This window comes from Amphiura filiformis, chromosome 14, assembly GCF_039555335.1.
Source record: "Amphiura filiformis chromosome 14, Afil_fr2py, whole genome shotgun sequence".
Lineage (NCBI taxonomy): Eukaryota > Metazoa > Echinodermata > Ophiuroidea > Amphilepidida > Amphiuridae > Amphiura > Amphiura filiformis.
The window spans coordinates 15,207,516-15,235,192 of NC_092641.1; the positions used below are offsets into that span (position 1 = coordinate 15,207,516).

At 34.2% G+C, this 27,677-nt stretch overlaps 1 protein-coding gene and 1 long non-coding RNA gene across 2 annotated transcripts; both read right to left on the bottom strand.

Annotated features, from left to right (window-relative positions):
* Positions 1-3,618: 3,618 nt before the first annotated feature.
* LOC140168945 (uncharacterized) lies at positions 3,619-5,222 on the bottom strand. The gene is made up of 3 exons (XR_011861294.1): positions 5,142-5,222; positions 4,870-4,968; positions 3,619-3,714 (listed from the first exon to the last, which is right to left on the bottom strand). It is a non-coding gene; the product is annotated as an uncharacterized lncRNA (long non-coding RNA).
* A 736-nt stretch (positions 5,223-5,958) lies between these two features.
* Positions 5,959-13,350, bottom strand: LOC140168946 (integrin beta-like protein C). Its single transcript, XM_072192256.1, has 8 exons — positions 13,206-13,350; positions 11,524-11,747; positions 10,526-10,701; positions 9,266-9,363; positions 7,565-7,833; positions 6,765-6,917; positions 6,195-6,235; positions 5,959-6,035 (listed from the first exon to the last, which is right to left on the bottom strand). Exons 1-8 carry the CDS (start codon positions 13,326-13,328, stop codon positions 5,989-5,991), a joined length of 1,131 nt encoding a protein of 376 aa, XP_072048357.1. The 5' UTR covers positions 13,329-13,350; the 3' UTR covers positions 5,959-5,988.
* Positions 13,351-27,677: the final 14,327 nt, after the last annotated feature.

Sequence of the window (27,677 nt, forward strand, 5' to 3'; positions counted from 1 at the left end):
ATATACCGAATAATAATATTCAAAATTCATTCAAGTAGAATATTCCATCATTACTAGTTTCCCGCCTTTTTTGTCACTGTTGATAATTTACATATTGTAAGATGAAATCATTAACATCATCTACTATGTTATTTATCTATCCAGATAGTGTGATTTCATGCATCGATTTCCCATCTTATTAATTGCCCCTAAATTTGTATGTGAAGCGGCCACAAAGCAGTAATTCATTTATTATTCAGCAGTACTCTTTAATAAACAATGTGAATTTTGTCTTCACGGTTGGAACAATGTGTATCAAATCAAACACGTTTGGGTTGTAATGTGTTTCTTAAGGTGGTACTACACCACTGATCAATTTTGTGAGAAATTCTGCAGTTTTCTCACAAAATAACTACACACTGGTAACAAAAGTTATTATTTGTTGAGAAAAATGCAAAAATAATCACAAATTTATCAAATGGCGTAGAACCACATTAATTGCATGTTTCTAGCCGTCGAATCCATTCTTGATTCTTCGCCTCGATTGTTTGCAATGTAATCAATTAATAATGTGTATCCAATCAAACACGTTTGGGTTGTAATGTGTTTCTTAATATGTTTCTAGCCGTTGAATCCATTCTTGATTAGTACTTCTCGCCTCGATTGTTTGCAATGTAATTAAGCTTTGGAGCTTTTAATGTATTTTAACGATAATTGAATTTCTCTTCTATACAACATTCAGTTCAGGTAAAATTGCTGAGTATGAACCTTTAAATTTCAAAAGATAATGATGGGAAGGATTTCTCAATAAGAATTAAAATATTCAATTACAAATGAAAAGTAATGAACAACATGTTTATTATATCAGGTACAAATAGAATTTGGTATATACAGTAAGCCACGTATTACCTGACAGGTAAATACAGTAAACCAAAAAAATTAAGGTACCAGTTATGTTCACCCCCTGTATATCTTAAACAAAGACAGATATGTCATAATTGGAACCAACAGTCAATAGCTGCATCTTTTAGCTCGAATTTAAGACCTCATTTGTTGAAATTGGTCAAGAAACAAAGACACGGCGATCCAAAAACCCAAGGAAGGTGCCAATTTAAAAGTTGCAGTTTTCTCCAGTGTTCGCGAACAATTGATTAGCACTTTAAAATGTGTCGTACTTTCATTGCAAAGTGCAACTTTTGATTTCATTTCTTCATTAGGTTTTAGATCACCGTTTCTTCAATTCTCATCCAATTTCAACAAAAAAGATCTTAAATCAGAGATAAAGATTAGAGTTATAATTGGCTGTTTGTTTTAATTTTGTCATATTTGTCTTAATTTAGGATATACAGGTGTGAACACAACTGGTACCTTAATTATATGGCTTACTGTATAGTATTTGATCATGTCATGTCGCTTCCCTGATATGGCTGGGTTACATAATGATATCCTTGAATATAATAAACTAGTTTCCAATACCCTGATTCGGAATATTATACGTACGGATATTATGAATCTCACAAATATCGCCTATGTAGTCACTTGTACAATCACATGTGTCAGGTGCGCTACAGGCGCCACCATTTGTACAATCCGGAGAACATATTGCTGTAAATTGAGATGAAAATTATCAACCATCATCATTATTTTTATAAACTATCATTGCCTTATACATTTCATTATATCTACTGTCTGTCCAATTATCTTAGAGACCCGGGTTTTATTACTTATTAAATACATATATGTTTTCGAAAAGTCATGAAAGAAAAGTTGTTAGTGACAAGTTTTTCTCCTTTCAAAAGTTTTTAATCATTGGGAATAATTGTATGGTCTCGAAATATAGTCAAAATTGAATAAAAGTCGACATGAAGAAAAACATTTTCAAATTGTTACCAAAAAATCTTGTTAGGTCCGAGGTCCACTAAAACTGTGTGTATAAATTAGCTCCTATGTATCTCCAAGACCTTCTTCGTAGTTATAAGCCTGGTCGAGCTGGCCTTAGATCATCTAAAGATACTTTGCGCCTTGAAGTTCCATCTACTAAACGTGTCATTAGCGATAGCGCTTTCTGTGTTCTTGGACCCAAGCTTTGGAATCAGCTTCCCATTTAGATCCGTCAGGCTCCCAGTGTAAAAGTATTCAAAAAGTTATTAAAAACTCATCTTTCCCCAAAGAGTAGCTATCTTTGCATAATTTTTATAATGTTTTTAAATATTTTTGCTTTGGTGTAATAATGATTGTAATTAATGCTTGATTCGGTAATATTGAATTGATGCTTTTATTTATTTTACTATATCATATTTTCATTGTATTTTATTATTATATTATTCTGTATATTCTTTCATGTTTTTAAATTGTGTATTTTAGTATTTATCTTGTAAAGCGCCTCGATCTATTGAAGAGGCGCTATATAAATGAGCAAATAATAATAAATAATAATAATAACAACACTTTTATGCATTCACTGTGTAGGCGATGTTATGAAATAGTCTTTTTTCTGAGGTTGTTATCATGTGAACTTAAAAGGCGATCAATATCAAAACCTATGGGATTTTCTCAATTTTCCAATCGATTTGGGGCACGTGCCCCTGTCCTTATGACGCTACGTCACTGGAATTACTTGTAAATCAATCGTACGATGGATCATATTAAAGGCTCTGTGAATAGCACTCTCAATAGATATTGAATGATTGATAAAAAAAAATACCTTGTTCGCATATTGGCCCTGTATATTTTGAAGTACAATCACATTCACTGGGTTTAATACACATTCCTCCGTTCAGACAGTTCGGGTCACAGATGGCTGGAACAGGTAATATTATTAGTTTATGTGTTTATTTAATATTTACATGTTTATGTTATTTATTTTATTTATTTGTAACGTATACGTAAATGGCAATGGATATTAAACTAACGACCTGTATGAAAGTCGCAACGTCAGTTCTTCCATTGAAAATAGGTCTGGTTGATCAGATATATATTACATCCTAATTGTAAAATGCCCAGATGAATGAGAGTCACAGGTACGTGTGAAAACTATTTAGTATATATGATACAACTATAACCACTCACCGTTCTGACAGTAATCTCCCGAATATCCAATCAAACAGTCACATTGATTGGGCAACTCACATATCCCACCATTGATACATTCAGGATCACAGAGAGCTGTAAAATAAAAACAAATACGGTGCATAACAGGTGAATAAATATCTTGCTAATTACTTAATTAATTAATTAATTAATTAACTATTTATTTATTTATTTATTTATTTATTTATTTATTTATTTATTTTTATTTATCTTTATTTATTTTTATTTATTATTATTTATCTATGTATTATTCGTTACTTGGTTATTATTTATTTATTTGATTATTTATTTGATAGATTTCCATGAAATAACTATATACACCAACCTGTCTGACAGTGCTTTCCAGCATATCCAAATAAACAGTCGCATTGATTAGGCAGCACACACCCGCCACCATTGATACATTCAGGATCACAGATTACTGTAACAATGAAATAAAATACGGTGCATAACTATGCAACAAGCATTAATAAACGGTTCCAAAAAAATAACTCATTTACCAAATTACCAATTTATTAATATTATAGATTGTATAACTACATCACCAACCTGTCTGACAGTAATCACCCGAGTATCCAACCAAACAATCACATTGATTAGTCTGCACACACCCACCACCATTAATGCATTCAGGATCGCAGGATACTGTAACATAAAACTTACACCGTTCATAACTTTGAAATAAGTATTAATAATGGGTAAATAAAGGCACTCCGGCAATCACAACATTATGCCTTATTTCGTACACTCTCAGATAGGAAGAACCAATCAGAGCACTTGTTAGAAAAATCCAAACCATGCATTGATTGTGTATAACGTGCGCTTCGTGTACTACGCGCAGTGCTTTTGCATGCATTCGCATCGCGTAGGCTTGAACCATTTTTTCGGGCGGGTTGATGCATTTATATTTGGTTCTATATTCCAATATTTTAGTGATAATTTTGTTATAAAAGCAGCAAAAATCACGTGGTTTTTTTTTTTGTTCTGATTTATGAAATAGGTTAATAAACGCGTTGGGCACGGTGGCTCAGTGGTTACGGCCTTGGACTCATAATCTGAGAGCTTGCTTGATGTGCATGGGTTCGAGTCCCCATCCCACCACCGTGTTGCGCCCTTGGGCAAGGCGCTTTGCCTCGCTTGCCTCACCCCACCCAGGTGCAATGGGAAGCTGTTAGGGGTTGTCACAGTCGTTGTACTGATGAACCCTGCGCCAATTGTAGGCTGCAAACGTGGTTCCGACATATTCTAATGACGGCGGAATAAATGTAAAGCGCTTTGAGGCTGTTTACGGCATAAAGCGCTATATAAATATCTACATTTATTTTATTACTTGTTATTCGAGAAATTAGATGTTGATGCGTCTAATGCACCCCTCTTCGGAGCTCGTGCATTAGAGTCATCAACATCAGCGCGCGTGCATTTTTTTGTCTTATTTATCTCCGTATAAATGTTAGAAAAACCATTCGAATCAATAAAACAAACTCATATTGCCCATAAAAACGAATAAACACAGCCGGCTCTCAACACACGGTATTCAAATTTCCCGCGCCGAAATTGCTTGTGGCAATGACGTCATGGTTATTGTGATCAATTGTTGTCAACCTTTATCTTTTTTCTAATAGTGTTTGTTTAAAAGTCATGCTTATCATCACAAAACATAGAATACCACTTTCTTCTTCAGATTGAGTTTACATGTTTTGGGGAGCTATATACCAGTATTGAATAAAATAAGTTTTAAGGAAGGTCATAAAAAAATGAAAAAATATTCAAAACTTTTGTCCATGACTGTATAACACAAACCGGCTGTCTGACAGTGATCTCCAGCATATCCAAATGAACAGTCACATAGGTTAGGCTGCACACACACGCCACCATTGATACATTCAGGATCACAGGTTACTGTAACATTGAAACAAAATTCGGTACATAACTATACAATAAGCATTAACAATTGGCAATTAAAGATCCCAAACCTAATAATAATTAATCAATAAACTAATGCACTGATTAACTACTTAAGTAATTAATTGATTAATTATTTTATATTTGGTATAACTATATAAACCACAAACCTGTCTGACACTGATCTCCAGAATATCCAGCCAAACAGTTACATTGATTTGGCTGCACACACACGCCACCATTGATGCAGTCCGGATCACAGATTACTGTAACATAAAAAATTAATACCGTACATAACTTTGAAATAAGTATTAATAACTGGTAATTAAATGTCTTGCTAATGAATGAATGAATGAATGAATGAATGAATGAATGAATGAATGAATGAATGAATGAATGAATGAATGAATGAATGAATGAATGAATGAATGAATGAATGAATGAATTATATATTTATTTATTTGACAGATTTCCGTGGTATAAGGACAGTAATTGAAAAGTGTTTGGAGTACTTTTATTTTTTAAACACTCTGTTTTTTTCTGGGGAATACAAAAAGATATTGAATGAATGAATAAATAAATAAATTATATATCTATTGATTTGACAGATTTTCGTGATACAAGGACAGTCTTGGAAAAATGTTTGGAATACTTTTTTCTGGGGAATCCGATATTTTTACAGCGACCTACGTGTCCTGATTAAAACTTCCTAAGAGAGGTCACTTTAGGTGACATGTCGTGATAAAAAGATGACTTTATTGTTGATGAAAAATTACTAAAATTCGATAATTTTTTAACAGTTTCTTTCAAAGTCATCACCATAAAGCATAGTATACGAGTACTACTCCTTTCTTCAGATTGATTTTACATGTTTCGGGGAGCTATAGTTGAGTGAAATACGTTTTAAGGAGATCATAGCAAAAAGATGAAAATATTCCAAATTTTTGTCCATGACTGTATAACCACAAACCTGTCTGACAGCGATCTCCAGAATATCCAACCAAACAGTCACATTGATTATTCAGCACACACTCCACCATTGACGCATTCAGGATCACAGGTTACTGTAACATAAAAACTTGTAGGGTGACTAACTCTGTAACTTTGTAATAAGAATTAATAATAGGCAAATTAGGGTCTTGGTAATTAATTAACTAACTAATTAATTAATAAATTCAAAATAATGTAAATATTGTTTGTTTTTTAAACAGCTTATAACTTACATTGTACCATTAAGGTCACACACCATTGATGACTCGATTGGCTGGGTAATTTAAAAAAATACGATTCCTCTAAATGTGAATATATATATACTTATATATAATATATAATATTGTTATTATTATTGAAATACAGTTCCTTTATATAAATATGTGTAACGGACTGTCTTTAACAGAATCAACAGATGAATAATAATTTACGTAAATTTGTATTCTGCCGATGAATAAAAGTGGTTGGTTATCGAGTGTTTATTTTTAAAGGGGCATTTATATATCCATCTCCCAAACTACAGTATTCCCACACACGTCATATCGATTAATTAGACACTGCGATGTTATTTCAAGACAGACAAATCTTCTTGCAGAACCTTAGATAGATCTATGCAAGTTTCTTAAAGTTTATGTTTTTAGACAGCCCGTCTATTAAATCTTTAATAAGACGTTAAGCTTCGACATATTATTATGTCGTAACTCCTTTTGTGAAATTCAGAATGTGACTGACAAGTCCCTATACTGACTTGCTGGAAACCCCCTTTTGTAATTAATGAGGCACCTGTCGATGCTTTCTCTTACCATCTATCAGACACAGAAAAGCAGAATATATTGGGTCCTCCTTGAGACAGTTCTGGGGTCCAATTAATAGTGACGTATTTGTTGTTTCCATTTCCAGACATAACAGTTGATCTTATCATTCCTCTTGGTGAAATCGTCGCAATCTGGATGATCCTTATAAGCGAAAATATGGACTTCAAAGGTTAAATTATTGCTAACGCGTATTTATAATTTATAATGTTAAAAGAAATATGCAACGAAGAAGAAGAAGAAGAAGAAGAAGAAGATGTAGAATGATTGCGAATATGTAGAATGATTGCGAATATGTAGAATGATTGCGAATATGTAGAATGATTGCGAATATGTAGAATGATTGCGAATATGTAGAATGATTGCGAATATGTAGAATGATTGCGAATATGTAGAATGATTGCGAATATGTAGAATGATTGCGAATATGTAGAATGATTGCGAATATGTAGAATGATTGCGAATATGTAGAATGATTGCGAATATGTAGAATGATTGCGAATATGTAGAATGATTGCGAATATGTAGAATGATTGCGAATATGTAGAATGATTGCGAATATGTAGAATGATTGCGAATATGTAGAATGATTGCGAATATGTAGAATGATTGCGAATATGTAGAATGATTACGAATATGTATATAGAATGATTGCGAAGAAGAAGACAAGGAAAAGAAGATGAAAAAGAATAGTAGAGGAGAAGAAGAGGATGGTTAGGAGGGGGTGTGCATTTGGAGCAGAGGCCTAATGAAGGCTTCAAGGGACTGGTCAATTAAGTACTTATACTCACGGTTCAGTTCCTGATGCGGGCTTCCCATGTATTTCCGCTGTATACAATACCTCTGCGTCAATTACAATCTGAGATCCATGGGCTGGAGCGGGTGCGATCAGCGTGGCCGTGGTAGTTGTACACCCAGCCGGTAATGCTTTCACCTGAATTAAAAACTGCAACGGGACTGTACTTAGTGGAGTTGTTGAGTCACTGGTAAGGAAATCTTCAATATATAGTGCAACACCCCAAATGATGCCAGAGGATGTAAAGGTTATAGTACAAGTGAGCTGGAAATAGAAATACAATTATTTATTATTATTAATATTATTATTATTATTATTAGTAGTAGTAGTAGTAGTAGTAGTAGTAGTAGTAGTAGTAGTAGTAGTAGTAGTAGTAGTAGTAGTAGTAGTAGTAGTAGTAGTAGTAGTAGTAGTAGTAGTAGTAGTAGTAGTATAGTAGTATAGTAGTAGTAGTAGTAGTAGTAGTAGTAGTAGTAGTAGTAGTAGTAGTAGTAGTAGTAGTAGTAGTAGTAGTAGTAGTAGTAGTAGTAGTAGTAGTAGTAGTAATAGTCACCATCCACAAATGTAATGACCAGCCTTATTTGGGATATAATTCTGACAAGCTTTCATTACAAAGATTTCATAGCACAAAATACACATTCAATTCAATTCAAATCAAGTCAAGTCAAAGTAATTTATTCACATATGCTTTTCCATGTTACATATATCGAATAATATAAAATGCTGATATCATGTCTCATAAACAGGTATAGTAAAACCTTTTAAGAATTTGTGAGCTTTTCTTATCTACCTTCTCACTTGATATGTGGAAAACTATAGGTTGATCATCTTTTAAGAATATCATATCTGATGTTTATTGATTGGCATTTCCAATGTTTTAAAGTGCTTGATATGATCGATAATGTGCCTATGTCACCCCAGAAGATAATCATTGCACCGTCGAAGAAAACGCTTACATCCGGGTGTGTTACAACGCTAATCATTTTCTTTGAGCTTTTTTTTGTACAGAACACTTTCTTCAAACGTACGGGGATTTTGAGTGTAAAAGAAAAGTATGGGGTATCTATTAGTACCAAAATTTTGAAGCGTCGGTTTCCATTATCACACGCCGAAAGTTTTAAAAATAATGTCCATGATTAGCAAGAAGTTAAAAAAGTTATATTAGTAAGTCACCTAAGAACTAAGAAGGTCTAAAGTTTCATATAGGGCCCAGAGGTCAAGGGATGATTCGCATTGCTTGAATGTGAACTGCGAGTTAATATAACAATAACGTCTCTTCTGTTGAAATGCGTTTGTGACAAGTAATGTACTTGATTTTGAATTTGTGCTGCTAAATAAAATAGTCCTATAACACTCTAAGCCTGTGAATATGAGTTATTAAGGATTTTAGTGGAATTTTGGGATTTGGGCCACCATCTTGGATTTAAGGGAAAATAAGGTGGCCCTTGCGCTTATTTTACTTCTTCCATCTAAAGTAACATACATGAAACGTGTGATCTTTTTAGGAAAACGTGTTATTTTTTTTTCCTGGGATGGACCTGCTACCTTTTATACAAATTTCACCCATCTGGGTCATTACCTGCCCTTTTGGTTATATGACAATCTACGCTCGTATTTACGTGTCACCTCAGTGGCAGAAAGAAATCGCAGTCTTTGTTCAAGGTAAAATTAACGTAGTGTAAGATTTACCACCTACCGGATCTAGACTTAAGACACTTGTCAACGGCTGAGTCACACCGCCACTTTCTCCCGTAGCCCATCGACATCTGATGTGATCACCGTCTGCATCTATAGCTATTAAAATGATAAATATGATCCGATCAAGTAAAATGAGGAGGTTAACAAAGATATTTGTTGGAGTTATGATATACACTATTCAACTCCCTATGTTTATTAAATATCCCGGCAAACACAAAAACGTTTTCAAAAGTTTTTAATAAGTTATATTTTGGCTTTTGGTTGACATAAAATGTCGGGTTATATTAAGGGCATGAAAACGTTTTGTATGAAAACACACTACAACAATATTTTTAAAATGTTTTCAAAAAATGTTATTGTAAACTATTTTTGCAAACATTTTTTGCCAAATACTCTGTCAAAAACTTAAGTAACATTATGTTAAAATATTTGCAATCAGCAAACACATAAATGTTCTTAAATTGTTTTTTCAAAACGTTTTAATAACATTTAAATGTCGGGGTAAATATAAACAATTTTAAACGTTATTGCAAATATTTTGGGCAAACATTTTTCGCAAAATATTTTTTCAACCCCAAAATAACATTAGGTTTAGAATGTTTTGTATCAAGTTTTCAAAAATGTTTTTGGAATGTTATTAAAACGTTTTATACCCTTTATATAACCCGACATTTAAACGTTTTCTGACAACCTTTTATAACCTTTTGCGAATGATGTCGAAAACGTTTTGTGTCTGCTGGGTACCCAATAATTTTTTACTAATTATTAGTTTCCAAAATAATAATAATAATAATAATAATAATAATAATAATAATAATAATAATAATAATAATAATAATAATAATAATAATAATAATAATAATAATAATAATAATAATAATAATAATAATAATAATAATAACAATAACAATAATAATAATAATAGTAATCGCCACGTTGTCTTCATTTTTTGCGTTACTGGATTACATATTTAGAATTTTCTAGTATAGATAAAAAGGTAATTTGCCCGATCCCTTAATTTTTGACCTTTTGTCGCACCTCTATAAAAATTTTATTACGTGCTAAACCAAGTCACAGTTTGTATAATTATGAGAGCCAAAATATGCAAATGAAGCCCACCCATAGAATACTGGGTGGGTAATAAATGATTTTTTGGTGAAGAAACGTTTTTATTGCAATATTTTGCATACACAAAATATGAGCTTTCTTCGAATTAACAACTTATCAAGCTAGATGAATATCAGGGAAGTTTTCTTACTTGGAATATGTATGGTGTTTGTTGTACCAGGAGGTGCAATGACTACCGGCGAAATGCTGGTCGTAGGTGATGTGTTTATGGGTCTCCCAACAGGCCTTGGAGTAAGATTCACATGAGATCTCAGATCCCAATTGCCACCACCGTTAGATAATGAAATCCAAGCATTGCCGAAATATCTTAGGTGTAGGGGAAAGCGCAATTCAGTATAAGGTTACGTGACGTTATTGTTTGACCTTCAAAAACTTTGTTTCTTATAAAAGCAGAAATTTTGTTGAACAAAAACATTTTACAGAGATCACAAAAGCTCAAATAAATAGCACAATCCCCTTATATTATTGATGATCACCATTCGTCAATATACAGCTCCCTCTCCCTTTACACACTGTAAAGATCTATACGCTGGCGAAGTTACGTAATAATCGGATTAACTACCATAGCAATAGGTGAAAACAATTTTTGAATATACACCAATCCGAGAAGCGTTTACTGTATTTGGCCCTCTATTGACGGCAACACAGATGTACCAGAGCGGAGATTTAATTCGTAATTCAATACTCATGATTGTGTATTGAATATCACTGTTGTGTACAATTCCCGGGTACAATTCTGTATAGCACACTATAAATAATGGATAGAACCCCCGACCTCGGGACACCGCAGTTTTACATCGGGGACACCGCAGTAATGGCGAAGTCGGATAGGTGTATACCGCGCTATACTGATACGTTCTCGCGGTACCTCTGCATTGAACCATATCATGCTGATCACTTGCACCTGTAAGATTAGTATCTTTGAAAAGACCTGTATTGTATTCAATCTATGATTGCAGACATACACAGGTGGTGAGTGTAACCTGCTTGTAGTGCAGCGCGATATGTTCAAAATTGTTTTCACCTATTGCTATGGTAACTAATCCGATTAATTACGTAACTTCGCCAGCGTATAGACTAAGCTGTAGCTGTGTATCCAAGGAAATAAATTAATACGAGCGTACTTACTGTAACACAAATGACGTTGATGTAGCAGTGAACGTTGTTACAAATGTCCCACTAGACCAATTATCAACCACATTGAAATCATTGCAATATGTCTGAGCACCAAAACAATTATTGGGACCAATTTCGCATATAGAACCTGACCCTATGAGAGCGTTAGTATCAATGGTAGTCTGATCACAAGCAACACTTGCTCGATTCCAGGACAATCGCCACGTGACTGTTATCTGATGGATGGAAAATGGCACAGAAGTTGTTGAAGGCACCATTGTACGTGTGCACCGTCAATGCATAAATTTGTGTCAGTTTATTGTCGGGCGCGTGATACAGGTTGTATCAAAATGATTTTTACCACATAAGTTTCTAGTGATGCTACAAGGTGCATTACAAATAATAATACATTCAGGCAATATTTTTCTGACAAACAAAATACATCAGTTTGGTGATAATGGTAATAAATAATAAATAAATATATTGTAGTTCGTGTGATTTAGCGGTTTCGGTTTACATTTACAACACATTTAACATGGCATGACATTTTCCTCTTGATCCGCTTCAAGTGTTTTGAGCTTATTTTATTTACGTTATTCAAGTCTTAATACTCAACTAGATTATCAGTATGAGTAAACTTAAGATGAGACACCTCGGAAAAAATATTGCTATAAAATATACTAAGAAGTAGAAGTATCACAGACAGCTATACAGTGCTCGATACCAATAAATGGTACAGCTATTTTAAAATATAAACACAGATATTATTACATTTCACTACACGGTGTTTCACGCAAAGGCGATCTTCAGGTGAATAAATGAAAAACACGATGATCAAAGGCCTTTCCAAATCAAAAACTCCGTAACTTAGCAACGAAATATAAAGCGTACACGCAACGTACTCGGTGTCGAAAAACACACCTATAAAATATACAATATCTATACATACTAATTTTGATTTTTGCATAAAAACGATCACATTTGTCATCTTTGTTAGCTTTAGTGCAAGCAATAACGCATGGTAACATAGTTTATACAGGGTTATTGGGGTTATTTAGATATTTTGATATACCAAACTTGATTTGTTTGATTGCACTGAAAATATTTGAAACAATTCAAATGAATATTACGCGAGATTCGATAATTAGTCGGATTGTCACAAAGTTTTTATCAAAATGCCACTTAAACCGATAGTGATTTTTTTACCAAATGGAACTAGCATTAATTATATATAGCTGTAATTTTGGATTTATATGATGATATGAGACGGTATACGTGTGCTCAGAAGCATTCAGTTGAGAATCAGTCATGATTTCCAATGGTTTTCTGTTAACTACAAATTCTACAATAAATGATTCCAACTAGAATTTTTGTTTCAATTGCCAGATCATATGTGACCCATGGGGGTCAAAGACGGCAAATTTGAAATTGAGATAAAGGCAGAAATATGGAGTAAAAAAACAATAAATAAATAATTTTAGAACCAAGTGTGCTAAACCTTTGGTGTTTTCAGTATAATATGATAGCCTAATTTTTGTATAAGGTTATAATTATAGCAACTCAATTTTGGTCTTTAGCCTCCATGGACCAGATCGTGTCACATATTGAAGATTTACTGTATATCAATACCTATTGCGGAGAGGGAGTAATTATAAACAAAAAGAACATTATAAGAACTAATATTTTGCACAAACCTGCTTTGGTTGATTGTATACTGGTGCCCAGGTAATCAAACCACCTCGAAAATGACTTGCTCCAACGTAGTACAGAAAACACAGTAGCCATAGCAATCTCAAAACAGGGTTGTCTGTTCCCATCTTGAATGTTGGCCAATATGCTCCTGTTTCATTTGGAATATCAACAGATTACCAATTGCAAAATCAAACGAAAACTAAACACTTGAATCAAACTATTGTAACCACCCTCTGATCTAAACGGTTATATCAGTATGCGGCTATGAAAGGAAACTGCGTTATAATCCCATTTCATCTTAATCCGCCTTTGAATGCGCAGGTGGTAAAGTAATATAATTAAATACTGCTCAACACTTTGCGGTGCTATAAAACTTTCCGCTACATTTATTTTGGTTAAGTGTTTCCACTTCACAAAATTCTGTCATTAGAATGATCATTAGAGTTCTTTTTATTTCAACTCTATATGCATATAATTATCTGAAATTAATTTTTTGGAAAGAAAGAATTTTGCTTAAGGTTATTAATTATTTTAAACTGTTGTGATTTGGTAGTTCACAGCATCTTACGAAAGGTAGTGAGCTTTGGCAAAAACTCCATTGTTCAATTCATAGCGAGCGTGTAGAAGAATTAAAATATCACAGATATACGTTTATAGGTGCTGCAGTTCTTGAGTTACGTTGTAAAGAGGGCTGAAACAACAACACTTTTGTAAAACGTACATAACTCATTAACAACAATAAATTAAGCAAGTTTGCAAAGTATACGATTTGTAGAATGAACTTTTGCAAAACATCAAGGTGTTCATTTTCAATAATATATTGACCTAGATAATGAAAATCGATTTTTAGGTTGCTTAGACCAACAATACCTCGTCGACCCTTAAAAGAAATCAAACATCTGATACATTTATGGAACTTGAAAAATTGAGCTGCAAAACATTCCTAAAGGTAACCCACTTGCCAAAACTAGTCCGTTTTAGAGTAGCCCTAATCCGCATCTTTAGGTACGCCAGCGGATGTGGGGGGGGGGGGGATCAGAAATCATGAACCGCGTCGGTACATCATAGTTCGTCGGTACACGACGGTCCTTGGTGTGGATGCCGGCGCATCCGGTATCCACTACGATAAAAAAAAAATTGACCTGCCTGTCATCTATCATAGGTAGAGGATAGTAAAAACAACAATTCCTATCGTTTATTCTCATTCTTAGTCAGTTAAATATTATTTTAATCTGTAAACTATTTTTTAAAGTATTAAAAACTCAGGTACCGTCATAAAAACCTTATTATAAAATGAACGAACCCGGGACCTTATGCACTAAAAGCAAGTACCTAACTATTAGGCCAAGCCCCCCCCCCCTTGTGATGATGCAACTATTCGCAGTTACTAATGAACAATTCTGAAAAAATAACCCAGCTCCCTCTTGAATATGGTAAAAAATGGGGTCACCAAATTCACAATTTCTGTCGACAAAAGTATTTCCATCAGTACATTCACATATATCCCCCTCCCCCTTGTTCCGAAAACCTGCCTACGCCACTGATCAACCTTTTGGCCAAAACTTTAAGAAAAAGGCTAATGCCGTATCGATTTCACCAAAATTCGTGTCGATGCAGTACAAACGTAAATATTGATTGAGATGCAGCCAATATTATACGTTGCGATATCGTAGATTTTGCATACCTACAAAATATAAAATTTACATACGCTTGTAGATAGGAAGTCTGGGAGGGGCCTTCGATATAGCGCGTGATCTTCCTGTACATAAAACAACAAAAGCAAAAATGTCTATTTTGTTTAACTTTGTGATATTATTGCCAACGTTTCCGTCAATAAATATTGTTTTCCGTCGGCAAATACTTTTTCAAAATGTTGTTTTTAGTAGCATATTACCAATTCGGACCCCCCCCCCCCATCTGTAATACACGTAATTTTGCAATTCAATTAATACTTAATCTAATATCCATGTCAATGTCATGATGATCTACTTTTGTACACTTCTAGCAACACTAACATAACTTCCGCCAGTCATCAGTTGTTGGATCATCATCAACAACAAGCTTTGATAAAGTCAGTAGCTCACTGACGAAACTGTCAGCAAGATAAACTAATAAGTATTCTTCAATTTGGTTTTGACAAAATATTAAAAAATCTTTTAATCTGTTAATTACCAAAACTGATGAATTTGTTTCAAGGGCCATTGTACGACTTCAAGAATATTCATTGGCAACATTTCCCATCGTTCAATATGGAACGATAGTTCACCATGAATAACCTTGCTACACATCTGCATACAACAGAAAATAAACAGTACTACTTCCTATTCTTACCTGTTACGTCGGGTACAACCCCTTCGTCGCATTAATCCTCCAGGTGGAATGCTAGTGTGTGAAGTAATTGCGACTCTAGTTGCACAGTTTGCCAAGTTGATTTATATACAAAGAGCATTGATTTACAAACAAATCTCATTTTTATTAAGAGATTTGGTGCTCCTAAATCTAGCTTTAAATCGCCCTATTTGTCTTAACAGCAAAAACGAATGTTGAAATGATGCATCGCTGGTATCGCGTATGTTTCAAATACAACTTCACATTAGTTTGTGCTATTCCTGTTGAAATCCATACACCACGTATGGAAGACCTGACCTAAATCTCCCACAGTGTGAATTTCAAATGGGGCTACCTGAATGGGTGACTCCATTTGAAATCTACACTCTCTGTGTGGAAGATTAACCTCACGTCTTATAGGTGGGGTGTATGGATTTCAGTTAGAATAGCTCACTTTGAACATTAAGGGATATTTTTTTATCGTAATGCATGCACCATCAAACGTCTAGACCCAGTGCTCGCAGAGCGTAACTGATATGGAACAATAAACTGATTTGGAGATTATCTTTGTTTTAGCAACTACGACACTAAGTGGCTACTAATGAGCTCATAATGATACGGCTGGTGATGAAGATGTTTCCAAAATAAGTAATTAATCTACTCTACATTGTAAACATGTAGCATCTGCAAATACATTACAAAGCATATGTTGTCTTTTTACACGGGATACAGGTGTTTTAATCATTCTGTCCTTAATATAAAAGTACAATATAATGTCATGTATTCTGTCGGTCGAACATCCGGGCTATCTCTAGTCTCGGGTCCAAACTGCATGTGGCTCACGGTTTGTTGTGAACAACAGAACCCGGCTGTGAAGGAGGCTACATAGCGATTTTGCTGGAGTGGCATTCAATTTCAGAAAAAACGACACTCGACCATGAAATTTAATTTTAAGTTTGTCAGTATATAAACGGTAAATCAAGTAAGTTTCTTTCACTCTAAAGACTTAGAAACGGTTGTTTGATTCCACTGACTATTTGCGATCGAAATTTACATAACACCAATGACAGAAATCATCAACAAAAATCGAATCAGGAACTTGTTTTCACTCGAACATCATCAACCGGAAGTGACGTGACACGGACCGACAGAATAGACCTTTTTCGTAATTGACCACTTCGTCGCCGTTGGCGGCGTTTGGCTCTGCTAACTACAATTTGGCGGAGCTCTCAGCTAGATAGTCCTTATAGTTACTTAGCAAATTAAATTTGCATAATTGGGAGTATGTAATTTATATCTTTGGCCTCGCTTTCAGATTTCTGCTCCGCTGAATTGGAGTTAGCAGAACCAAACGCCGCTAACGGCGACGATGTGGTCAATTACGAAAAAGTTCTATATCAGCCTGCTGCCAATGTATGCGTATATCATGTATTATTATTGACATTGCGATGTGCCTTTTGATACAAATGTGGCTTGCAAACGCACGGTCCGCGTTGAAATTGACATTTTTACGGCGTTGCAACGATTCATAAACGCGACTTATTTTCATCACAAAAAGTTATCATTTTGAATTAATAAAGTCATGATATTTGCATTTAGTGGTACTTAACCTGCATAAATATTATGGTTGGTTTTGGTTTTTTTGGGTTGTTTTTTTGTTGTTGTTGTTGTTTTTGCAATAATAATATTCGGAAAGCACTGAAAACAATTAATTTTAAGGGGCATGTTAAGCCTGTTCTAAAATCAAATGAAGCTAACTTTTCGTCATTACATAGATCCCCGTTAAAAAACATATTTACGCCTTCCTGAATATACCAGATTTTGATTATAAACATCTGGCCGCAAGAGGGTCGAATGCTGTATCCAAAATTGTTGGTTGACTATATACAGCCAATACGTGTATAAACGTGCGTATAAACGTGCGTATAAACGCACGTTTACAAGCGTATGGAGCATCGCAATATCTCTATTATTTAATTGCGAATACTGGATTTTACGTCGGACGACGACAGTAGGCTACAGTACTATTTTATGTATGCAATAGGATTTTTATACGAATATGTGACCTAAACATTATGAGGCTCTAATGAATAATTTTTAGGCTGAAAGAAATATTATCATAAAAAAAGCGCAGTAATTTATAGTGCGCTAAGCACAGGCACAACGCCAATGCCGCTAAGAAGCGCATACCCTAGACATCCTGCAATAGACCGTCGCTGCCAGGATCAGATCCTCAGGTTTCGTACGGGCGATATCGAGACAATTAGCAGTAAGTTCCTTGTCCAGTGTAATGTTAAAGGTCATATATATTGCTCGGACAACATCATATCATTGGCAAGCTAATATTATGAGGACAATGAAAATGACTCTTTTTGAGAAAATAAGACGTTTAAAATTGATATTCCGCAAAAACCAACTGTAAGCGGTGAGTTACTTCGAACGAGACAGATTTGACCTCATAAAATGAGATGTGCCCGCTTTGAAAGAATGAACTGTAAACACTCTCAATGCACAGAACGTATACTGTTGTTGTTCTAAGAATAAACTCCGAATCAAGTATTACAAATTTAATGGTTTTAAACATATGGATAAAATCAGCCGCTTCTTTTTTATATATATTAGTAAATTGTGATATTACAATTCATATGTATATCAACATCATGAGAAATATTTGGACTAAAAAATAAATAAATATTTTGAGCTTAGAATTTGAGCGTGATCAATATTGTATTTATTATGGAAATAAACAATTTCAATGGGCCGGGAGCTAACCTTTTGTTGTCCATTGAAAGTCGCACATTTATACATGAACGAACATGAAAAGAGCTCTAGGCTCATGTGTTATGTACTACTCGTGAACACAGGGGAACGGCGGGAAATCCCGAACGCGGGGTAATCTCGAACGATGCTGTTGTATATAGCTAACCTGAGAACGTTGACACTCTCACACTACTCTGTATCAAAAGCTACTACAAAGATACATTCACAGAATGCACATTAAGTGTGACGTTATGAAATGAAACGTGCCCGCTTTGAGAGAATGGACTTTAAACACTCTCAATGCACAGAACGTATACTGTTTTGTTATCAGAAACGCGATCAATATTGTATTTATTCTGCAAATAAGCAATTTCAATGGGCCGGGAGCTAACCTTTTGTTGTCCATTGAAGGTCGGGCATTTATACATGAACGAACATGAAAAGAGCTCTAGGCTCATGTGTTATGTACTACTCGTGAACATAGGGGAACGGCGGGAAATCCCGAACGCGGGGTAACCTCGATGGGATATAATTGATCATAGTTGATCATTGTTAAACCATGCTTTGTAGAATGGCACCACAGTCGACCATGTTCATGGAGTGATTTGGAAGGAATTGTTGAACATGGTCAAACATGATCAATTATTTATGTGTGACACCATGGTTGACCATAGTTGGTTAAACCATGGTTAAACCATGGTTGACTACGATTGGGTAAACCATGGTCAAACATGCGTGGCTGAACACTCAACCATGTTTGAATCGTGGTGATATTTCACAAAACACGGCTGGGCATGGTTTAACCATAACATATACCTTAAATTAAACATATTAATAGCCAATTGTAGGTTTAATAAGAAAATTACAGCTCCTCAAATTCATTATGTACTGTTTGTTATGTTTTGTTAATCATTCTTCATTTTGATTCCGCATAGACCTTTAAGTATTAATGTTAGCAAATGAAGAGCATCTGGTGGTGGTATCATGTCATTTCATCTTGGGGTTAAGTTAGTTTTTTCGTCTTCCAATGAAATATGAGAACGCCATCCTATATTAAGCGACTGTACTCCTTTGTAGTCACTGAATGAATTTTTCGGCAACACGGCAATGTTAGCTTAAAAGAAAGATTGAAATAAAATACAATACAATATATAATGGTTTAAGGGCTAATTTGATGATGTGTTACGTAACATACATATTTTAAATATCTAAAAGATCAAATAGTCAACGTAGTACTAGTAATTATATCATGTATACAATGTAAGGAAATGAAAAATGAGTTTGACAAACAAAATATTAAACGTAATAATTTATTTTGTGGTGGTGTTATTAAAATTCTTTCCGAACAAATAATGTATTTTACGTAGTATTTGTTCTTATTTGTATAAAGGCATCGTGTACGAATTTTTATCTGATTAGTGGCGTGGTTTTCAGAATTTTAATAAAACACGCTGATAGTCCGAATGTGAAAAGCACTTATTCAGCCCGTCACGCCGCTAGTCCGAATCTGAAATATAATGCGCTAGTCCGAATCTGAAAACACTTCTTCAGTCCGACGCTACGCTTGTCCGAATATGAAAGGAAAAAAAACACGGCGCCAGTCCGAATTTTTATCTGATTAGCGGCGTGGTTTTCAGAATTTTAATAAAACACGCCGCTAGTCCGAATCTGAAAAGCACTTATTCAGCCCGGTACGCCACTAGTCCGAATCTAAAGTATACTGCGCTAGTCCGAATCTGAAAACACTTCTTCAGTCCGACGCTGCGCTAGTCCGAATATGAAAGGAAAAAAAACACGGCGCCAGTCTGAATTTTTATCGGATTAGCCTGATTAACTAAATTAAAGAATCAGAATAGTAAAATTTGCTTATAATTTTCAGTTACAAACCTAAAATTAGCAAAAAAATATGCAAATTTTATGTTAATCAATCTATTGTTCAAAAACTACAAGTATAAAAACTTCAGAATACTTTGGACTTATATTGTATTATTTACCAACAAATCCTATATCTACCCACCTTGCCAGTTGAGTGCATTACAGCTTATGTTCTGCCGCCATACTAGTCCCTATCATGTCTCTTACTACATCAGTCCTGGTCTTATCTGTCATTGTCTAATTAGCTGCTTTCCGTAAGCATTTCATTTCACAGTGGTGGCTTTGGGGAGGGTGGCGCCAGCCCCCGGGGTAAAAGCAGGGGCGGCGGAAAGGAAGGGGCGGCAGACGAAGAAGGGGGAAAACTGATATTATTGAAAAAAAGGTAACAGTTATTAAAGAAAAAAGGGCGGAAAATTGTCATTATTGTTTCAAACTTTCTTTATTTAGGCTGTTAGCGCTTATTATCCTTTTTGTGGGCGAAAAACGCGAAGCGTTTTTCGTCCTTATTGCGATAGGTTTTGGTCTACTTATTTCCTCACAGCGTTGCAGAATAAAAATAAAATAATCCTGCTGTCTATGTAATCAGGAAACTACAGAGGCGATAGTGTACATTTAAATTTGTTATTACTACTTCATGTTGATATTCAAACAGTGCTATAAAGTTGTCTTACCAAAAGAAATTATTAAATTATTAAAAGAAATAATTGTTTTACAACTTGGATGAACTAGAATTACTTTTATGCAAATCCGAAATTGCAACAGATATTTTTCATTTCTTTAAGATTTAGCGGTATTGCCATATTGTACGTACAGTTGGGCTACATTAATAGCCTCATTATAGTTTTATTGATACTGGCAAAATACTTGCCTGTATGTACTTGTTGTTCTGCTATAGCGTATAGAATCTGTTAATGATACTATAACCACACATTCAATTAATTTATGTCAACATGCTTTTCACGAGGCTGTGTTTATATAACTGAATTCATTTATACAAACACAACCTTGAGTAAATTAAAGAGAGTACTTAAGGGATCTGGAATGAGCGTTTCGATAGTATTTTTGTGGGACATGAGAGCACATCAGACATATCGAATTGCATTCCTAATGCGAAGAATGTCTTTCTGATATCAAATAATTTTCATTTTTTGAAAATCGCGATGTAATACAAATTTTATGACAAATTATTAAAATTTGATATTTTTCATATTTTTGATATATAACAGTCCTCGAAATAAATTTTATAAATCTAATGACATATTCTTAAAGTGTATGTAGCTGGGAGGAAAAGCCGATCAATTGAAAATTTTGACCTTTCATATTGAAGATATGGATTTTTTCCCAAAATGACTTAATTATTTTGTGTTGTGGGAAAAAGATCCTCAATACGAAAGGTCAAAATTTTCAATTGATCGTCGGCTTTTTCATCCCACCTACATACACTTTAAGTAAAAATCATCATTTGCGAATTTCAAAAAATCAAAATTATTTTATATCAAAAGGACATTCTTCGTATTCAGAATGCAATTCAACATGTCTGATGTGCTCTAATGTCCCACAATAAATACTGTCCAAACGTTCATACCCCACGCCTTAAATGGGAAAACTTAGGCAGCCGATAAGAGAAAATATATTTACTTTAGCACTTATGGAACCTGCCGATTGAGAATTAATGTCTGTTAAGTGAGGGCTGTTATTTGAACAGTTATGGGATTAGTTAATAATATTATTTTGATAGGTTTCAGGTGGTGGTCGCAGTGCATTCTCTAAATTCAGTAAATTTCCATCGTGTAATTGAATGGGATTATTTTAAAATTTTAAAACGCTTGAAATATCACAAACAAATAGACCTATGTTAATAAATAATATAAATACAAGCTAAAACCGTTGGGGTTCGATAATGAACCCCACAAAATTAACCGAGTATATTGGAAAATGCCATACGGCCAGGCGGTGTCACACGTTGCCGGCTCTATCATGCCACTCGCCGCCTGATAGGTTTCTACCTCTTACAAATGTTATTCGGGTCAAATTTATTGTCAGAACACGGAGATAAAATAGCATTGAAATAGAAATAGATGTATCAAGGACGTTTATGAACATTAATAAATAGATGTATCGAGGATGTTACGTTTATGAGCATTAAGACATAGATGTATCAAATTGTTATACGTTTATGAACATTAATAAATAGATGTATAGAGGATGTTACGCTTATGAACATGATTTTCAACATTGTTAACAATATTGCTAGTATGTCAACAAATGAAAGTTCTGTAATTTGTTGAAATTCTTCAATACTAAATTATTTTGAATGTCATCAAATTGTAGATCTCTAGTCACATTTTCGATGTATTAACAACTAGCTATGTAGCAAAGACGTTAACTTCATGTACAAAACATTAACGCTCTTATTTTGTAAACATTGTATACCCATAGCTACTTTAATCAACAATAAATGTTCTGTAATTGTTCATTATCCTTCATTTCTATTAGACTTTCAGTGTATTAGCAAGTAGATGTATATATTTATAACAGATGTTATTCGTTTGTAAACACTTTTTTTCATAAACATAGGATACCCAAAGCTACTTATTATGCTAACAATGAACGTTCATTGACTGTTAGGCTAAGTAAACGTTACAGGATAATATGTATTCAAATTCTGCCTCAAGGTTCCTGCTTAAATTGTGTTCAAGAATCAACTAAGATTTATTTGGCCCTCCTTTTACCAGTAAATAGGCTGTCAGGCACTATCCAGTGTATTTTTATTACACGTGCCCGGTCTTATCACTTGGTACACAATAGCTCACCAATCTGAAAGAAAGCCTGTTTTAATCACAATGGTCAGAATTAAATAGTAAAATGATTAGACAAATAGGCTACACTGTCCATACACTGAGTACAGTCTCATTGCAAGATCATGGGCTAAGTACCGTAGTCCTTGTCATTTGAGGTACGTAAAAACATACTCATTATGATCGATGCGAATTATAGAAACAGTTCAAACAATAAAATAACTACACCTTTATCTTGACACTTCCTCATTTGCTCGCTCTGTTCCTTTTTAAAGGAATTTTTATTCTCTCTCTCTCTCTCTCTCTTCACTTTTTCAAACCACCGAGAAACAATTGGGTCAACCTTTTCGGGATGTTGAAGGGGCGGCAAAATTGCGCCACTGGTGATCAGTCTTCTTATTCATGGGTCATGTTTGGACCTGGTATCATAGGATTGGAGTAAAGATATTGTTAATTAATTTCCTTTTAAGGGGGTACTACACCCTGCCCAATTTTGTGCCTATTTTGCACTAAAATCATAGAGCATTGGGGACAACTGGCATACATGAAAGGAAGAATTACAACCTACTACACAGAATGTTATATGACTGGTTCAGTAAAAAATTCCCATTCAATAAATCAATACCACTGCTTTGAGTTCTGAGGCTCTCCAGCAGTAACTGTAGTGCATATATGGCGGAACTTGTCACCAATGGCGAATAGGAGAAAAATGAGTAAAGATATTGTTAATTAATTTCCTTTTAACATCCATGTTAATGACACGATGGGAAAGTATGGACGCTCAAGATATGTGACGCTATTAGTAGGCATGTCACAGTGGCTGCACAATAATTCTGCCACACTGTGCATGCAAGCATAACAGTAAATTGAAAAACGCGCGCATCAAAGTTGTTCAATTTTGGCAAACATCCATGTCGAAAAATCAATTTCCTCATATGTGCTATTTATCACAATTGTTTGAATTTTTGATATATGGTGTGTGAAACCTTTCTGTGACTACCATCGGTTTTTTTAAAAATAAACATTGCTTCGTTTAAGAGCTACTACCTGTTTTTATGGATTGTTGAAGATCTCTCATAAATCAATAAATATAGGCCTTTTGAAAAATCAAGACCTACCACCATTTAGCTGAAATACTAATCTTTCTAAGCATGTAAATTATTTCCGTCGACAACGAATGGCACACTTGAGGAAAACGAGTTAAAACAAACTATTTTTAAAGTGAGTTTAAAGGAGTAATATTCCAAACCACAATAGCTCTAAGCCATTTGTGTGTCCAAGGCCACACCATTTTGTATACGCGGTATAGTCGAGTGGCTGTGCCTTTTACCGTTTGTCTTCCCATGTTAATCCGGATAACAAAATGTTAATTTAAAGTCTCATTGCAAGTGAATTTTTATTTTTACTTTTCGGATTTGGCTTTGAGCAATGGTGACACATACCATATTTACAGAAAAAATTAAAATTCTATCCCAGACACCGTCAAAATGTCAAAGTTTGTATTTTTTGTATTATATTAAAGTAATTAACTGCAGATTCTTTGCTCAACATCATAACAGGTTCATACTTGACAAATTTATGATGAATGAAAAGACTTTCATGAAATATTGAAAAAAAAAACCCCAAAATTACTCATGCCTAATTTACATAATAATATCATGAATACATAATTAGCTGTAATTAGCTAATTTGCATAATTAATTACTTTTTGTATATTTTTTTTTATCAATTGAAAGAACTTTGTATATATATGTGTGCGAAAAAAACCGCACCCTGATATCATGTACGGTTTTCTATTGGCATCAATTTTGCATATTAATTAGCTGAACTTAGTCATTTTTTCAGCTTTAATTTGTCTGCAGATTGGCCGCAATTGCTAAAATAGTATATTTGGTTAATTTATTATAATTATTCAATGATAGATTTTTAATTTTGTTTTCTTTGACGAAGTTAGAAAAGACAGGCAATTAACCTGTGATACTTAAATTAACGTTGCTTTTTCAAGCAAGCGTCCAAATAAACCTTCAAAATCTCGAAATGTGCCAATTTTGTCATTACAGCAATTTGTGGCAGATTTGCATTCCATTTATGAGCATCTTAAAATTGACACTACATCACAATGCATTGACCGATTTCAATTCGGTTTTTGATTTTGATGCTTTAATAAATAACGTGTTTCCGCTGCGCTTATTTTCGAGGTGATATACCTACTATTAGCTTTTTAACGGACTATCTCCCTTGTCCAACTTGGCACCTTCTGCAAATAAAAAATAAAAATAATAAATAAACTAAAGTCAATGATCCAAGGTGATATGGCGTAATTAGAAAGCAATTATAAAATACGATAAAAATTGACGTTGATTAAAAATTGACCCTAATTATACAACAATTATCAAATTACTTCACATATGGCGTAATTGGAAAGCAATTATGCAATATAATAAAGAAATCACGTGCATTAAAAGCCCTAATTATACCACAATATTATCCAATTACGTCACATATAAGTAATTGGAAAGCAGCTATATAATACGATAATACAAATTGACGTTGATTAAAACCCTAAATCCTTTGAACAGTTTTAAACAGGAAACTAATTATGATATTTGGGTATTTAAGTAAGCTACCGTCTGAACAACCCTCACATATTGGATTTGCTTCGCCAGGAAATCATCATTGCTTACTTGCGTAAAGTCAACCCATAGTTCAGTATCATCAGGTTACCATTACGATTTACACTACGTGTACTACAACAAACATGGTTCAGTGTATTCTTGGATTCTGGTGACGTTCCTTTTATATTCTAGTTAATTTCTTCAATTTCTTCAGTTTCTTCAGTTTTTATACTGTATGGAATGACAATATAACCATAAACGATTTACATGTTTATTGCCTGGGTTCGACAAAGTACTTACATAGCTTGTAAAAGTACATCTTGATCTTGAACACTTATGTGATGTGGCAAGAGGGTATTTCATACCCAACTACAAGCTGTTAAGTTGTTGAACTTGTATAGCAGAAGGACATACCATGTATTAAGAATGAATAAATAGCTGACAAAGGCATTTTATTCTTTATGTGAAAATTGGACTTTAATACAGTATTGCGGTTGCAAGTTTCTAAACGGAGAACACCCTCATTACGATTCGCTGAAGAGAAAGAAAGTTTTTGACATTCGCTGAAGAGAAAGTTTCGCTGAAGAGAAAGAAAGTTTTTGACATAAATATTTGTATTTTTTTTTCAATATATTCAAGGCCAACCAAGATGAAACAAGATAATATGTTCCCCATCAATCTCTACACTCTGCTGTTATTTGCACTCCGCATCTGCAATCTAATATTGCAAGCCAATGCACAGTTACAAGTTGATCCTCTTTGGAATGTTACTACTATTCAGACCAACTCATGCCTACTCACAATGGACAACATTGCAGGACAAAACACCACTAGATTTACTGGTGACCAAGACGAAATTTGCAGTGTACAATTGACAACATCCGTCGGAAGAGGATCTATGATACGAATACCTCATCGAATGCCGCCTGATACATTTGTGTACGTGCAAAAACAAGATGATCTACTGAATTGCGAAAACAAATATGAAGTTATTGCAACAGATGAACCTTGTGTTGTCGTGTTTTCAAACGCAGAACTTCAATTGTCTCTGCAGGGTAATGCCAGTATCCTCATCAACGATATAGTAATAAATCAGACCTTGTCTAGGTGCAACCAAGATATTTCCGACAATGAACAAACTCAAGCTGTTCCTGGAGTAAGTAAGGAAAGTTATTGTCCCAAGAATGGATTCAATCGTAGGCTATCCTGTGATATATCATCTGATAACATTTGTTCGTTTGAGTTTCCATCTAATTGTAATATTACATTTGGTAACAGGTATGTAGATTATACTTGTTATAATGATAATGTCCTTTCAAGTCAGATAATTTATCCCAATAATATCATTACATTAGACCTATCGAAGCAATATATAGTAGAGATATCTGACAATGCCTTTATCACTCTGAAACGTTTAGAACAACTTTATATTAATGATTGCAGATTATCTAGAGTACACTCTCAAGCGTTTGTAGGTTTGAAAACCCTCAAAGAAATGTACCTGAATGGTAATCATTTGGAAATGCTAGATGCTCACGTGTTTGATGATTTAGGTAATCTGAGTTTCTTAGAACTATCATATAACAATATAAAGAAATTGCCAAATATGTTGTTCAAATCTTTGGTCAACCTTAAAGAGTTACATCTCTTAGGAAATCGTATTATTTCAATTGATGAGAATTTGTTTAACAGAAACAATCAGCTGACTCTCTTAGATCTAAGCGAGAACAGGTTGACGATTTTAACGAAAGACATGTTTAATGGTTTGGGAAACCTTCAAAAACTTGTTCTACATAGCAATCATCTAGATTCATTACCAGATGATTTGTTCAATGCGACAAGTAAGCTGACTTACTTGCGTATTAATGGGAACAGCCTGACCATTTTGCCAAGAGGGTTGTTTAAAGGGTTGTCACTCCTTAAAGCGTTGTTTCTCCATAGAAATCTAATAGTTTCATTGCCAAGAGGGTTGTTAAAACCGTTGTCAAGCCTTGAAATGTTGCAAATTCAGGGAAATCTAATAATTTCATTAGATGAAGATGTGTTCAATGAGACCAGTAAGCTGACTGTATTGGCTCTCCATGAGAACAAGTTGCAA